Source organism: Mugil cephalus, chromosome 12, assembly GCF_022458985.1.
Source record: "Mugil cephalus isolate CIBA_MC_2020 chromosome 12, CIBA_Mcephalus_1.1, whole genome shotgun sequence".
NCBI classification, from domain to species: domain Eukaryota; kingdom Metazoa; phylum Chordata; class Actinopteri; order Mugiliformes; family Mugilidae; genus Mugil; species Mugil cephalus.
This window is the reverse complement of record NC_061781.1, coordinates 392,806-408,636: the sequence shown is the minus strand read 5'-3', so window position 1 is coordinate 408,636 and position 15,831 is coordinate 392,806. Positions and strand designations below refer to the sequence as shown.

At 42.2% G+C, this 15,831-nt stretch overlaps 1 protein-coding gene across 3 annotated transcripts in view; it reads left to right on the top strand.

Annotated features, from left to right (window-relative positions):
• Positions 1 to 15,831, top strand: part of rif1 (replication timing regulatory factor 1) — a 38,840-nt gene that overhangs the window by 9,450 nt on the left and 13,559 nt on the right. Inside the window, exons 9-24 of one of the 3 annotated variants that reach the window (XM_047600411.1) lie at positions 7,755 to 7,847; positions 8,388 to 8,526; positions 8,624 to 8,775; positions 9,016 to 9,130; positions 9,597 to 9,770; positions 11,112 to 11,222; positions 11,458 to 11,520; positions 11,924 to 12,036; positions 12,342 to 12,428; positions 12,517 to 12,590; positions 12,685 to 12,865; positions 13,689 to 13,796; positions 13,879 to 14,028; positions 14,108 to 14,207; positions 14,292 to 14,587; positions 15,446 to 15,648. In XM_047600411.1, coding sequence (XP_047456367.1) covers positions 7,755 to 7,847; positions 8,388 to 8,526; positions 8,624 to 8,775; positions 9,016 to 9,130; positions 9,597 to 9,770; positions 11,112 to 11,222; positions 11,458 to 11,520; positions 11,924 to 12,036; positions 12,342 to 12,428; positions 12,517 to 12,590; positions 12,685 to 12,865; positions 13,689 to 13,796; positions 13,879 to 14,028; positions 14,108 to 14,207; positions 14,292 to 14,587; positions 15,446 to 15,648 — 2,159 coding nt within the window. Of the gene's footprint in view, positions 1 to 7,754; positions 7,848 to 8,387; positions 8,527 to 8,623; positions 8,776 to 9,015; positions 9,131 to 9,596; positions 9,771 to 11,111; positions 11,223 to 11,457; positions 11,521 to 11,923; positions 12,037 to 12,341; positions 12,429 to 12,516; positions 12,591 to 12,684; positions 12,866 to 13,688; positions 13,797 to 13,875; positions 14,029 to 14,107; positions 14,208 to 14,291; positions 14,588 to 15,445; positions 15,649 to 15,831 lie in introns of all 3 variants that reach the window. The other 2 variants (XM_047600409.1, XM_047600412.1) reach the window with 2 other exon arrangements.

Genomic DNA, 15,831 nt, shown 5'->3' with positions numbered 1-15,831 from the left:
TTTTCCAGCTGCATGCATTCTGTTAGTGGGGGAGGGGCAATGTATGGTCTGCACTGTCTCCAGCAGCACAGGGCTGTCTGTGGATGTGTCTGTCTGTAAATATATGTATTGGTGAACTCACCTTTTTTTCCAATGATGTATATTGAGCAAGAAGGTTCAACCATTAGAAAATGTTTAGAGACTGTTTGTTCTTCCAGTTAATTAAGATTTTTTTCCTTGGCGATGGTGAGAGCTACAAGGACAGATTGTGATGGATGGTGAGGTAGATTGGTTGTTGCTACGTCACCCATAAAGCACAAGTTAGGAGTTAATGGGATTCTGCAGTTCAAAATTAAGGAGAGTTTCTGTGTTACTAATGACCAAAATTACTGTGCTGGAGAACAGAGCCAGAGAGCGTGGAAATAGGAGTCTGATTAGTTTTGGATGCATTGCGTGCACATATCGGATTGGGAGAAGCCGATTCTATGCATCTTGTATTGAGTTGTGTGTTATCTGTGAAGTCCTTTGAACTGAATCCGCTGTGAGAGCTGCATGCCTACTTTTTCTTTGCCTGTACATTGAAGGTAACATTGCAGTTTGTTGATGATCTAAAAAATGGACCTGTCAAACCCACGCTCTTTCAAAATACGGCCCCACACCCCCCAGCCACCGCAGCCCATCCACCCACCGCCGCCAACACCCCCCCCAAAGACCCCACCCCCCGCCCGCAGGGCAGCCATGGACACCTCTCCAGCCGAGAGGACTCCCCCAGGAGCCCAGCAAAGCCACCGCAGACGGGCACCGGCCCAGCGCCCAACCAGGGACGGGCCATCCGAGCAGGGGGCCCAAGGTGCCGGCCCCATGCCCCTGGCGCACCCAGGCCAGGGAGACCACAGGAAGAGGGAACCCCCACCCGCCAGGGAGAGACCCCAGCCCTTCATCGAAGGGAGAGGGGAAGCACCAAGCCACCAACCGAACCAGTCGATACCGGAACAACCGGGTACCCAAGGGAGCCGCCACGAACCCATCGCCACGCAGCACCGGGAGACAAAGCCTGACCAAGAGGACACCAGAGAACCTAGGTAGGTGCCCCTGCTAGCGGAGGACCAGGACCCCAAGCCGTGCCAAGGGATAATGAAAAGTGACAGTGTCCCTATTACTGTGCTTCCTCAGTCCCTGATGAGGAAGCAAGCCCCTACACCGTGACCCTGTGACCCTGGATGTGGTGTGGTGCATTAAGACGGGGGCAAACAGGAGGGTCAGGTGGGTCAGAGGACTGCAGCACACTACTGTCCTGCAGCCTGTCCTGACTCTGACCAGCGAGGGCCCAGCCACTAGCGGAAGGGAGGAGGGGCCGGAGGAGGAGCCGGGCGAAGGGAGGAGGGCGCCGCAGAGAGGAGGGAGAGGAGGGGACAGGGAGCACGCCAGCCCAGACCGCCAAGGTCCACCAGGAGATCCAGGGAGAGTCGGCCACCGATACACCACGACCCCAGGAAAGTGAGCAAGCGCCGAAGCCACAGGGAACCCCAGCCAAGTCTCCAGCGCCACCCCACGTGGGGGAGAGGGAGGCCAGCCGGGTAAACCGCTCAGGGCCGGAAGTCAAGGCAATAATGGGGTTTTGGAAGCAGTTATGACGCTTAAGGATGATTGTAATGAAGGGCAGGTCCGAAATGCATATGTTGTGGCAGTCGGCCTGTTCTATTTCTAACCACGAATTGTAATCTGCCTCTGGGTTTATCCATTTGCTGATGTATTGTAGCTGATTTGCCAGGTAGTAGTTTGTAAAATTCGGTGCATCCTTCTGATTTATTTTTTTGAAGGGTGGTGAGGCTAATTTTTGTCTGTTTGTTTTTTGAGTAAAATTTGATGACTGCAGAATCTAGGTTCTGGAACCATTTTGCTGTGGGTTTGAATGGGATCATGGAAAATAAGTAATTAATTTGTGGCAAAATTTTCATTTTAACTGTTGCTATGCGTCCCATCAGAGAGATAGGAAGATTGGTCCAGCGCTTCAGGTCATCACAGATTTTATCCAGGAGTGGATCGAAGTTTAGTTGCACTAACTCTGACAATTTAGGTGAGATGTTTATGCCCAGGTATTTGATATTTCCTATGGAAAAGGGCAGTTGGGGTTTATGGTCTGCAGGATCCCATGCTTTGTCCGTTATTGGTAGTATTGTTGATTTGGACCAGTTGATTGAGTAGTCAGAGAGGGCTGAAAATTTTGAAATACAATTATAAGCTTCCTGTAATGATCTCTGAGGTTGTTGCAAGTAAAGTAAAATGTCGTCACACTCGAGATGTCACTCAACTCTTCACTTTAGACGGATGAGGTATTAAATCAGGTGGGTCTGATTGAAATACTGCCAGGTTTCTTCCCTGGGGTAAATGGTATCAAAAAAATTTTTTCATTTATATTTATCTTTTTTTTTTTTTTTTTTTTGGCCTTATCATCCATTATAATTGGTAATTAAAGTAATTAAAACTGCCTCTGACATGACATAACAGGGTTTGTTTATCACATGCAAATGCCCCTCGTTTGACCCTTGAATATTTTGATGTTTATTTTTATTTATATATATATATGGTCTTACACTTAGATCATCTGACCAGCCATCATGAGGTGTTGCATCGGTTTTGGAGTGAAGCACGCGTGTGATGTTTTCTTGAGGAATGTATTCCATAACAGTGTTATGTCATGATTTTTTTTGTTGGAGCAGCATTCTTTGTTCAGAAGGGTAGAACGGAGGATATATTGAAAAGTCTACTGTGTTTACTGTAAGTAATCTGACCATCTGGGAGGCCAAATATTGGGCACAAAGGGTCCATCCGTATTGAGACACCAAAGATGGCAGTGAGTTCATTCACAATACTATGCCAATTTCATAACTTCACACATGACCAGAGGCGGCCACTGGGTTAGTTGAAAGAAAAATCACCCTTCTGCCTCCTCCCTTGACAGATTTTCCCCCTAAACTGCATCTTCAATAGCGGCCAAAGCATCTAACCTATCCATTAACGTAAAGAGTGACGTAAAATAAAGATGAAACAGATTTTTTTAAAAACAGCTGATTTTATTACGGTGTTTTATTTCGGCACACTTTTTTATTTTCGGGTACACTTTTATTATGTTGGTATATGTTCCGTTTGTTTCATGTTCTCTTTTATATAGATAAATTAATCTGGATTAATATGGGGGTATTAATGATTGGAAAACCTTCTCGAGCAATTTCGTTGAAATGGGATCTAGACAAGTTGATGATTTGCTGTAATTAATGAAGTGAGCTCAGAAAGATCCATTGAAAAGAAGGACTCCAACTATTCCAAATAATTCCAAATATTGATTAGGTCCTGCAGAAGTTTCTACTCTACTTACATCTTTGACAGCTGTCGGAAGGATGCCTTGAATCTTTGCTTTAATGCCTAGAATTTTATTAGTAAATGAATAAATCCATCAATATTGAGGACTAAAGCAATGGATGGCTCAACAGAGCGGTGACTTTTTAATGAAGGAATTAACTCCTTATATCTAGTTATAGTAGGGCTGTGCAGTATGACCAAAAATGTGTATCACAGTATTTTTCAAAATTCTGATGGTATCATGGTATTTTTTTTTTTTTTTCATGCATAATCACGTGTTCACAACATTTTCTACTAGCGGAGAGAGGAATGAATATTATTATTACTGTGATAAGTAAATATTGTGGAATATTAAAGTTGTAGAATTATTATCATTAATTTATTGAATTGGGACAATGCACATTAATAAACATTGATGCATTAGTCATCAGTGTAAATGCGCCGGTCTTAGCACAGATGCTAATTTTAAGCCGTAGTCCCAAGGCAGCTACACAACACAGACAAAGAAGACTTTAAAACAACAGTCATACAACAGACAATGTCAACACAAACCAAAAAGGACACAGACAGACAGTATCGGAACAGACATGGTCCAGAAGAATCCAGAATCCAGGGGCAAGAGCATTTAAAACTTTGAAGATGAGACAGGCATCCATAAAGATTTGATAGCTATCTAGATCGAGAATATTATACTTTTTTAGGACATTACAATAATGAAAGTGAAGAGGTTTCCTGTCTAAGATTTTAACTGCCTTCTTGGAGAGAGAGAGGGAGAGATAGATAGATTACTTATAAATTATTAAGTTGCTTGATCACCTCTACATGCCTTGAATTGCAGCCATGTTGGCTGATTAGCCATTTTCTTTAGCGGCATTAATCCAGTAGTAGATCAAAAACATACATTTTTTCTTCTTTAAACTTTCAGCAATAGTGTTTGATGCTCATAGTAAGACAAAAGGGATAGGCACGATTTTGGATCCAGTAGTGCAAAATAATAACACAAAAAGGTTGCCAGGGGGACGTGACACATAAGAACAAAAAAGGAAAGAAAGAAGAGGAAAAACACGCTATATTTTACACATACAAATTACATTTCACACATGCATTGTTTTTGGCCTTATTTTTGCAGGCGTAGATCGGTTGTAAGTATAATTGTCCTTGAAAAAATCATTTAGAAATTAAAAAAGTCAAATGTTTAAATAAACCTCACTGCTACTTACGTAAGCAAGGAATAAGATGGATTGGTGATTGAGTTATCATTTCACCATGTTTTTCGCAATGGCATGAACTGTCTTCCTTGCGAACCTTCTTTTTTTTTTCTTTGGTGCTTAACACCAGCTAGCCACCAGCATTATGCAAGTGTGTGGACCAATACTTTCAATCAAAATTTGCATTCAAAACTTCCGTCAATCAGAAAGCAGGAGCGGGAGAGAACAGCAACAGAGTTCTCTAACAAGGATATACTTAATGACAGTGAGTGTTTTTACACAGTTTTGTCACGTCACAATAAACCTTGGTGCTTTTGCACCAGGTATGCCTCCTACAACAGGAATTTTCAAATGTTTTGGAGTTAGGGACCCCTTACAAGGGAGAAAACTTTTGAGGACCCCCTCATACTCCTCACATCAATTAAACATACGTTTACTACCATTTATGATTTCAGATGCCATAGGAATTATTTGTTTTAATAAACGAAATACTAACCTTGGGCTTAGCATCACTCGAATTGGACGTACTGAAATATTTGTCCATTGTCACAAGCAAGAAATCCTAAGCAGCACAGGGGCTGTGCGGAAAGTATCTCATGAGTAAAGCGACATATACAGGAGAGACTCGTGACAGATTTACGTAGTGTCACAACCATATCGGACTTTTTATTGACCCAAAGCTAATGTAGGAAGAAATAATTGGTTTAATATGTTTTATTGGCGCAGCAACGAACAGGTGCTCCCCACAAGATTTGACCGAGTAGTGAAAAGTATTATCAGAAGGGTTGTCCAAGAGCCAAGGACCACTTATGGAGAGCCTCAGAAAGACCTGGGGCCTCATGTACGTATGTAAGATTTCTCACTGAAACATGGCGTGCGCTAAAATCCAGAAACTAGCTTCCACACAAAAAAATCTGTAAATCATGTATTACAGTGTGCGTTTGCATGGATCCGAGCACCTTTCTTGTGTACATCCCAGTCAATGTGAAATTGAGTGCAAATGTAGAGTGCCAAACTCCTCCCTGTCCACGCCCCAATTTAAATATTAATTTAAATAGGGTCTGCATCGTGGATTCCCCACTCTGCACAATCAGAGCGAAAAAAAAACGAAAGCGAAAAAGAGAAACACAGGCATAAACACAAAAAGAAATAAAAGTGTGTGTGTGTGTGTGTGTGAGTGTGAGAGGCTGTTCTGCTCAAGGTTTCTTCCTGTTAAAAGGGAGTTTTTCCTTGCCACTGTCGCCCTCAGGCTTGCTCTGGAGGTTGCAGGCTGGTTTTTGTGAAGCGTCTTGAGACAATTTGTATTGTTATTGGCGCTATATAAATAAAACTGAACTGAATTGAATTGTTAATGGTGTGGGGTCAGAGTAGAATGTGCACACACGGAAATCAGTTGGTGCGAGGGGTCAACGTCCACATTCTCAGGGGGTAGCCAAGGTCCCCTGGGGTCAAATGAAGGCAGAAAACATGCGAAACAGATTTAGTTTCCTTTGTTCATAAACCATTTGAATTAACCACACAAACTTTTTTCTAATTGTAGGTGCTACAAACACTTACAAAATAAACTGCAGACTTCAAAATAAACAAAATAACTTTATTAACGGATAAATTATTTACTCACGAGAAGCCACCCATCGCGCCAACCGTGCCAGCCTCCAGCCTGTTCTCAACCATGCTGTTGGTCAGAATGGGCGAGTTATGCGTTGAACCAGGCCATCTTGCCACGATATTAGTGTGCTGCATTTGCGCATCACATATTATTTGTGGATTTATGGAATGAAAATGTTTCCTGTTGACAAAAACAAATTAATCCTGTGATGGGGCTTTTATAGCAATGTGTGTGCAGTCAATAACTCTGATATTTAATGTTGACCTGTTGAACAGCATTGTATGGGAATTTGATGTACCTGGATGACATTCTGATGATCCCGTCCCAGCTCAGCTCAGAGTTGACTGACACACTCCTGACTGGTCGGCCAGTTCCCGTTGGAAATCTCCTGTTGCCAGGAACCTCAGAGTGGTCAGCACCTGTGTGCGCACAGACAATCCCTGACTCATATCTAAGTGTATTGTCTTGACTTGGGTCTTGTTGATGAAGACTATGCTACCCACTCCGTCTGTTTGTACCATATCAAGTAAACACACAAATAAACAAACAAAACATAAGGACAAAAATTGGTTAGCCACCATAACATACCATCACAAACTAAGTTCTTAATTACCGACAATTAGACTAAGACATTACATTACTATTAAAACAAAACATGGAGGTGAGAGATGAAAGGCTAACCTTTCAAGCAAATAGTAGCAGAATGATTGATTAGGCTCCCAGAACAACCAGAACAAATAAGCCAGCCTCACTAATCTCTTAAAATATTTTTTTGGTATTATAATACAATTAGAACAACAGTATTAGTAATGCATTGAGCAGGTTAGTATATCCTAGATTGAGTGACAGCTGGGATCGGCTCCAGCAACCCCTGCAACCCAAGTGAGGATAAGCGGTAGTAGAAGATGAGATGAGAATGACACTGTTTATTGTGCTTCATATTTACATAAAAAAAATTCATGAAAATCCATCTGGCTTCTTTCAGATGGATGCCATATTGCCTAATCAGACCAGGCTATCCCCAGAAAGTGTTCCAACTATCAATGAAGGCTATGTTGTTTGCTTAACACTACCTAGATAGCCTGCAATGGAATGTCTAAACATGTCATCATTGGTTTGTATTAGGCGGGGGTCCAGAGTAAACTATGCAGTCTGACATACTTTTATAAAACTTACTCACTGATTCCACATTAAGCTTAGTGACCTCTGATTGACATAACTGTTGGTCATTACTGCAGACGCGTTGGGTCTGCAGTAATGTATGTAAGAATTCACTACTATACACAGCGTTTTGTGATTTCAAAGATGCTAAAACAGTCTGCAAACTGCAACACTGCACAGTGCAGAAGCATAAATTGACTCAATACGCTTACTCAAATGACGGACATTGAATGGGGGAGGCATCCACTGAAGATTGAATTGAAAATCTATTTCTTTTCAGATACTGCTTTGTGTGTGACCTGTTAAAATAAAAATCTGCAACAAAACGCTGCAGTACTTCTGAAATATCTACATGTCATCTTAGGTATAATTCTTGAGGTCTTATGACAGCTTGTGTTGTTAAACTTTGCTGAGCTGGCCTTTTCCTGCCTTAACAGAAACTGATCCCAGAACTACAGAAACTTTTCATGTCCAAGAATGAAATGAACGTCCTAAAGCTCTGGCCCTTATTTGTGAAGCTGCTCGGGAAGGTAACTAAATTAACAGTACACAATACATCAAACATCTAATCATATCTTTAATAGAATGAGACACTGAGTTGTTGTCTGTCAAACATTTCTCGAAGCACTGGTTTGGAACTACCTAAAAAACAAAGTAAACTTGTTGGACAACAGTTTTTAATGTCTGATGATGACTCAAGATCCAGATGTGCTCTCTGCAATGTTTCACTTGTCACAAAGAGCTGCTAGCTACAGATATCTCCACAGAGTATTGAGACATATATAGTTATATTTATTATTGATTAATAGATATGGGCACAGATATCTGCACAGAGTATTGAGACATATATAGTTATATTTATTATTGATTAATAAATGCAGGGTAAAATGTCGCATCTCTTAATTTATCCAACCAGTAGTGACAAAATGTTGAAAGTTAAGAGATTTACATATCAAGAATTTTTGAAATGATGTTCCTAGTGCAGCTAACTGGAGTCTATTAGGAGTCATTTGTGCCACTTTTGGGGTTTTAAAGGAGCTAAAATTATTTAAAATGTGTTTACTGTCCAGTTGCTGCACAGAGGAGGTCCCTTCATCAACTCTCTGCTGCACCTGGAGGAGCTGGGTTTCCGCAGCTCCTCTCCAACCATCAAGAAGATCGCCTTCATTGCCTGGAAGAGCCTCATCGATAACTTTGCTCTCAATCCAGGTGAGCGAGACCCACTCCACGATTTTCTTTTTTTCTCCTTCAAACTGGGGGAAAAAAGGCCACGATACTGAAGCTTTAACTTCTTCCTTCTCAACAGACATCCTCTGCAGCAGCAAACGTATGAAGCTCCTGATGCAGCCACTCACATCCATCCACGTCAGGACCGAAGCTCTGCTACTCACCAAGGTGGAGGTCTGGTGGTACCTGGTGGTCCAGCTCGGACCCAACCTGTCCTCCAACTTTGATCAGGTTTGAAACTCCCACCTCTCTCAACTACCCGACCAGGGTGTCGCTACTGATTTCTTTAATTCAGATTTGATTCAGTATCAGTTCCTCAAGGCATATTTCAGTTTCAAAACACTTTTACTTAAATCTGAAACTAATGTTGTCACTGGTCCCAATGGTTTGTGGCATCTTTTCAGGATTCTCTGTCTAGTTCCTCAGAAGCAGTTTTGTGAGAAAGATGAAACTCTGTCTGTCTCTCTTCAGGTCTCTGTTCCTCTGCTTCAATGCACTATTGGATCGGACTCCTCTTCCGTCCCCTGTACTCCGTCTAGAGCTGTTGCTCAGAATGGTGCAGTCATACCCGGAACACCTAAGACTGGTACAGTCAGTCCCTTTGTATGATTCTCTCAACTGAACCATGAATATATAGGGTTACCACCGAGTCTTAAAAAGTCTTAAATTTAATATCCCAATTGAAGACCTTAAAAAGTCTTAAATGCTCATATTTTGCATGGTAGGTCTTAAATTACATTTAGTCAAGTCTTAAATTTTTTGTATTCATTTACTTCTCCATTTACAGTATGACCCCCTCTTGCCATTTTTATTAGTTTCTGGTCCTTAGTAGTGGAGCCCACCCCAGGGATGTCCTGAGTTGATAACTGAATGACAATATATTTTATTATTTTGTAATTCTGGTATACCTTCCTTATTTTTTGTACTTGCATATGTGTATGTCTTACATTTAACTCGTAATGGTATTAAAATCTTAAAAAGAAAAGTCAGAAAAAGTCACTTCTACAGAAACCCTCAATATAACATAACGCTTTTTTTTCTGACTCTTGCAGCCGTTCCAGGCTTCAACAGCCCAGCTGGTACTCCTCGTATGTCCCTGAACTCTAGCATTCAGGTCTCCAGCTTCCCCTCCATCCAGCTGCTGGGTCTGGAGATGTTGCTGCACTATTTTCAAGGACCGGAGGTCCCTGCCACTGCAGCGAAGAACAAACTGACCCTGAGTCTAGGTGAGTCAGAGCCACACATGACATATCGTCTATATTTACAGCATTAAATGTACAGTTTAATAACCTCCCAGCTAATATGGAGAGTAGGGCTGCGCGATAAATTGTTAAACTATAGCGATCTCGATTCACACATACATGTCATCTCATTTGGAGACGAATGATTCTTAATTATTTTATTTCACGAGCAGCATCTCAAACAAATGCTCCCATGATTTTTTCAAGCACCTCTAAAGACACCACTGCCGCTGACTCCTCCCTCGACTTATGGTAAAGCGTCTTACAACATGTGATTCTGTCAATGGAGGAAGCCCACCTGCAGTTGAGTGTGTGCAAACAGTGAGGGAGAAATCAGCGGTCAAGAGAGTTAAATGGATGGCTAACAAGCCTATTGTCCAAACATATGCTCTACATTCTAACGAAGTCTCAATGTTTGATACCCTACTTGAATGTCTTTTTGTTTGTTATGTTAAAAAAAATCGTGATTCGCAATTTTTTTTCAGAATCGTGCAGCCCTAAAGGAGTGAGTGTTTTTACATGTTGTAATGAAACCTAATTGTCACATGTCGTCATGAGCCTTGTTGTGGGTTTTTCTGCTGTTTCTCATAGACACAGTGCATCTGAAGAAACAGTGAAACACTCAGTGCTTCACCTTTTCCACGTTTTGTTGCAGCCTTATACCAAAATGGATTCATTTATTTTTTTCCTCGTTTAATATTGGTTATTATTATTTTTACCATGGATCTCATCCTAGTGTTCCAAGACTCACCCCGACCCTACTTCTGACTGGCTAGTGATGTTAGTTTATACTGGAGCTCTGACAGAGTGACCATCAGGTTCTTGGTCACCTCCCTAGACAGCCAACCAGCTCTAGTAAGAGTCTTGGTGGTTCTGAATTTCTTTCAGTTGCGAATGTGCTCATTAGGACCTTGAAAGCAGCAGAAATCTTTCTGTACCCTTCACCCACCCATATTTGTGCTTCAAGACAGTCCTGTATAAAAGGCAAACCAGAAAACCAAGCAAACCAGCTTTGACTTCATGTTTGGTTTGTACTCTGACATGTACTGTCAATTGTGGGACTTCACACACACACACACACACACACACACACACACACAGGGGATGCCTTTCCAAGTCAAGTTCAGTCAAATTAATTTACCACAGGTAGACTCCAATGAAGCTGTAGAAACATCTCAAGGATGATCAGTGGAAACAGGATGCACATGAGCTTAATGGCAAGGCTGTGAATACTTTTTGTGGAAAAAGTGAAGCATTGCGAATACTTTCTGGCTGCACTGCAGTTTGTTATCTGGATTAATGTTGTCTTGATTGTCTCCTCTGCAGAGCCTTTACACCACCCTCTTCTCTTGGGCACTCCATCCTTCACCAAACACGCTGCAGTGCTCGTCTCCAGCATCAGAGACGGATTCATCAACATCGGAAAAGAAGCTCCAGGTAAACTTAGAAATCCACCTCTGATCTCTGTTCACTGAGAGTAACTTCTGAAAAGAAGACAGCTCTTCCTAGCCTCCAGCTAATAGTAGCTCTTCCTACCTTCCTTTCTAATCTGAAGTCAGTTTGCTGTGTCGGAACCTTTGTCTTTGTTTAATTGTCATTCATTTTAAATTATATTAGTGATTGCTTTAATCTGAAATATATTTATTGCTCCGTCTCTTCTGTCCTCTTGTAGTCAGCCTTTTGGCCATCATATGGAAACAGCTAGTCTCCTTTGTCAGTCTCACTATAGAGTCTGGTAAGTGCATGAATGTTAACGTCTTACTCAGTAACTGAATATTTATTTTTAAATGTCACTGTGGCGACTGCTCAGCAGGCCGGGCTCTAGAAGCTTTGGGTCCGTCCTTGTAGCGCCACATAGAGCACTCGTGTTGGGTCTGGGCTCCGTCACATGAGAGGAGGACCAGTAAGACCTTGTCCTAATCTCTCGCCGAACCCACTCCCACCATTATCAGTTTAAGTTGGAGCAGTTCATATCCTCGTGGTATGGACCACTGTGACAGGAAATAACTCTGAGGGGTCTGTCCCCAGTGATGTCTCATCATCATGTCAACCCAAAACCTAAAAAGTTAATTTAAGACTTTTAACAGATTAATTTAAGAAGATTAACAGCTGGTAATAACTTGTGCTCTCATCTCCAGCACTTTCTGTGAACAGTAAGAAGGACCGACAGGGTTGTGAAGTGCTGACGTTGATGCTTCAGGCTCTGCAGAGCATCGTTACTTCAGAGGCTCTTCCTGCAGACAGAGTCCTAGTAAGGAAAAAAGAAAAACCTTCAAACCTGATGTCTTTATTGCTCTCTAATAAAAAAAAAAACAATTCCCCAATTCAAATTGATCTTAATTTGAAATAACTCATTATTTCAGAACATGCAGAAGCAGAATGATTTCCTTACATGGTTCATTTCCTCATATGTAACGCAGGTCAAATAAATAAGTACATATGAAGGTGATTCATTTAAATCTTGCTGGTCTTGTACATTATCTTGTTGGTGTAGTTGCTTTTATTTCATTACAGATGTTTTTCCTGCAGTGTTTGACAGTGTGATGTCTCCTTAAGGTTTTGTTTGAGGCCACAGTGAAGGGAATCTCTCAGAGAGTTCTCGGCTCAGCTTCCTACCAATTGGGGAAGATGGACGTGTTGAATGTGAGTTGCTAGTTTACTCTGTTGGCTCACGTGTCCTCTGAAGTGATCCTGAAGATTTTTGGTTTATTTTTTGCATTTCATTCCTCAGGGAACCCCAGCTCTCTTCCTCATTTTCCTCCTCTATAACAGCACTTCGCTGTCGGCTTGCTCCGAGGACGACAGGTGGGTTGGATGTTTTAAATGAGCAGAATACGTTAATACACATTAAGGTGGAAACGTACGTTCTTATCTAGCTGCTATCTCTTTACTTCTGCAGGTTTTACCACTGCCTTCAGACCCTGGTTGGCTGCGGCCTGTCAGGTCCCACATCTCCTCTGGCATTTGCAGAGGCGGTGCTCGGTGCCATTGGCCGGAGAGCTGGGTCTCTGCAGAACAAGCAACAGCTGTGGAGGATGTGGAGCGTGATTGTCAGCTTGCTCACCGACACCATCACACAGGTAGGAGGTCTGGACCACTCTGGATTCATAACAGAAACTAGCGGTTGAACAGACTAGTCCACTTCACTTCACTTTATGGATTGGATTGGATTGTGATTCAGTTCATTTAGAAAGGTTTCAGTTTCAAAACTATTTTACTAAACCAAAACTACACCGATCATCACAACATTAGGACCACTGATAGGAGAAGTAAATAACATCAACCACCTTGTGACAATTCTATGTTGTACTGGGAAACTTTTGGACCTGGTATTCATGTGGATTTTACCATATGTACCACTCACCTAGACAAGACCAAGGCACACACACGCACACACGCACACACACGCACACGCACACACACACACACACACACACTCTCTCTCTCTCTCTGCCTGTCTGTCTGTCTGTCTGTCTGTCTGTCTGTCTGTCTGTCTGTCTGTCTGTCTGTCTGTCTGTCTGTCTGTCTGTCTTTCTTTCTTTCTTTCTTTAGGAGCAACAGGAAGAAAAGCACAATGTGTTGACCTGGCCTCCAAATTCACTAGATCCCAAATTGATCAAGTATCTGTGGGATGATCCACAGAGGCCCCTCCCCTCAACCCATAGGAACCAAACAACATTCTGTTACTAGACACCACAGGACACCCTCAGAAGGCCTATGTTCATTCTGTGATAAGTCGCAACTGTTTTCGAGGCACATGGGAGAACTACACAATATTGGGAAGGTGGTCATAATGTTATGCCTGAGCTGGTTCCATAGATTTCCAGAAATAATTAAACTAGTCAATGATCAGAATTGAACCTCTCTTTAGTTCATTCAAATCTTTTTTTTTTTTCTGTACAGTCTAATGAGGTGAACCAAGGTGATGCTCTGGAGCACAACTTCAGTGCTATACACTCAGCCTTGATGCTCCCCATCACATACCTCCTGCATGGCATGCCACTAACACAGGTCGGGTTATCTTTATCTTATTTTACTTTTCAAGCCATCTGTTTCTTTTTCTCTGTAATGCTGACCCTTCTCATCTTAGCAGGCGACTCAGAGGTCGATGCTGTCCTCCTGGTCCAAGCTGTACAAGGTGTTTGCTCGCTGCTCAGCTCTGGTCATCACGGCTGAGGAGAACATCTGCTGCGAGGAGCTCTGTGCCAAGATTGCCACCGTGGTGGACCGAGAAGCCCTGATGGTGTGTTCAGGAACAGAGAAGAGGAGCATTTGATTCACTTCTGATGGGGTTGACTTATAGTTGTTCTTCAATTTTCCAGGTGCCGTCAACATTAAATACTGTTGCAGGTATCCTCCAGGTCATGGTGGAGTGTGTGGACTTCTCACCGTTCACGCCTCAGTTTCAACAGAAGCTCAAGTGTAGGAACTTTTAAATTACTTTAATTTTTAGTTCGGATTAGAGAGGATTCCTGTGTTTTAAGACGTTGTTTGGTTTGTTTCCAGCTCCTCACACTCCTGTGAACTGGACAAGAAAGAAGAATAAAGCTCTGGGGAACCTGTCCACTCTCCAGTCCCTTCTGGTACAGACACTGGAGGTTTATCTGGATGCTCCCGAGGCTGCTTCATCCTGTGAGGGGACGGGTCTGGCTCTGGTCTCTGTCTTGTCAACTTTCTTCAGCAACCTCTTTCTGGCCAACGCGATCCAGGCAGCCCTCACCACCCTGATTCAGCCTCTCACCTGTTTCTACCAACAAGCAGCAAGCGAGACGGGAAAGTTCTTCTCACAGCTTCAAGGGAAGGTCTGGACTTTGTTTCTTCTAAATCTTCTTCTAATTTTTTCTCCTTCTCCCCTTTCTTCCTCCTCCTTTCTTTCTTTTTTCTTTTTCTTTCTTTTACTTCTCCCTATTCCCTCCATATTTCTTGTTTCTTCTCCTGTCCTCTTCTTCCTTCTTTCTGTTGTTCTTCTTTTTTCTTCTTCCATCTTCTCCTTTTCCTCCTCTCTCTTCTTGTTAAGATTTGTACTGTTTCTGTTATGCGAAGTATCATCCGATATGTTGCTGAGGTGTCATTTATCAGCTTTTTCCTTGGTATTTCATAAATGACCTTTAATTTTTTTTTGTCCGGTTCTATTTTGTCTTTTGGGTGACCTGATGGAGTTTCGTGTGTGGTTTTATTGCTGTGTTGATGTGATGTTTTTTCATGATCGATTGTATTGGTTCCATTAATACCATGCAAAACATGCCAAAAAACACACATGGGGGGAAACAGGAAGACCATTGCACACACGGAAAAAAGAACACCAAAAAGAATGTGAAAGGGAGGCAGCAGGGAAATTCACAAGGACTCAAAAGTCTTCACATATCTGTGATAAATGACACGTCAGCAACACATCGCATGACGCTTCTGAGGAAGACTGGAGATACAGTGGAAACTGTTAAGCAGATAAACATCTCCTCAAAATCTTATGTCTGAAGATAAGAAAAACATAGATATTCTTCCTCTTTCTCATTCTTCTTTTTTCTTCTCTTTCTTCCTTTTTTCTTCTTCTCCCTTTTCATCTTTCTTCTTTCTTCCTCTTCGTCTTTAACCCATACTTTTAAACGATGGATGACAATGAAACCTTTGTACATTTGTCCCTTCTCCTCTGCCTTTTGCAGTTGGAGAAGCTCCTGGGGGAGGTGCTCGGCTGCCTGCAGACCTGCTCCACTGTTGTCTTTGATGATGACCTCCTAGCTCTGCTCTCTCCTCTGCTCTGTGTTCTGTTTCCACACAAGAACAAGCAGCTCCGAACCTTGGTCACCCAATTCTGGAACGCCACTTTCGCCAAAACCGCCAGTCTCACCTACCCTGAGGAGATCAGGTGAGAAAATTCACAATGATTTATACTCCTTTCACATAGAAAACCTTCAGACCCAGGTCGACTTGCCTTTGGTGCGCTTTCACATCACCAGAAGTCCTGGTCGGACCTACCACTGTATGCTTTTAAGTATAGTACATTGCAAGTAAACAATGGGCAGCATGGTGTATTTTTTAATGCTTTCAG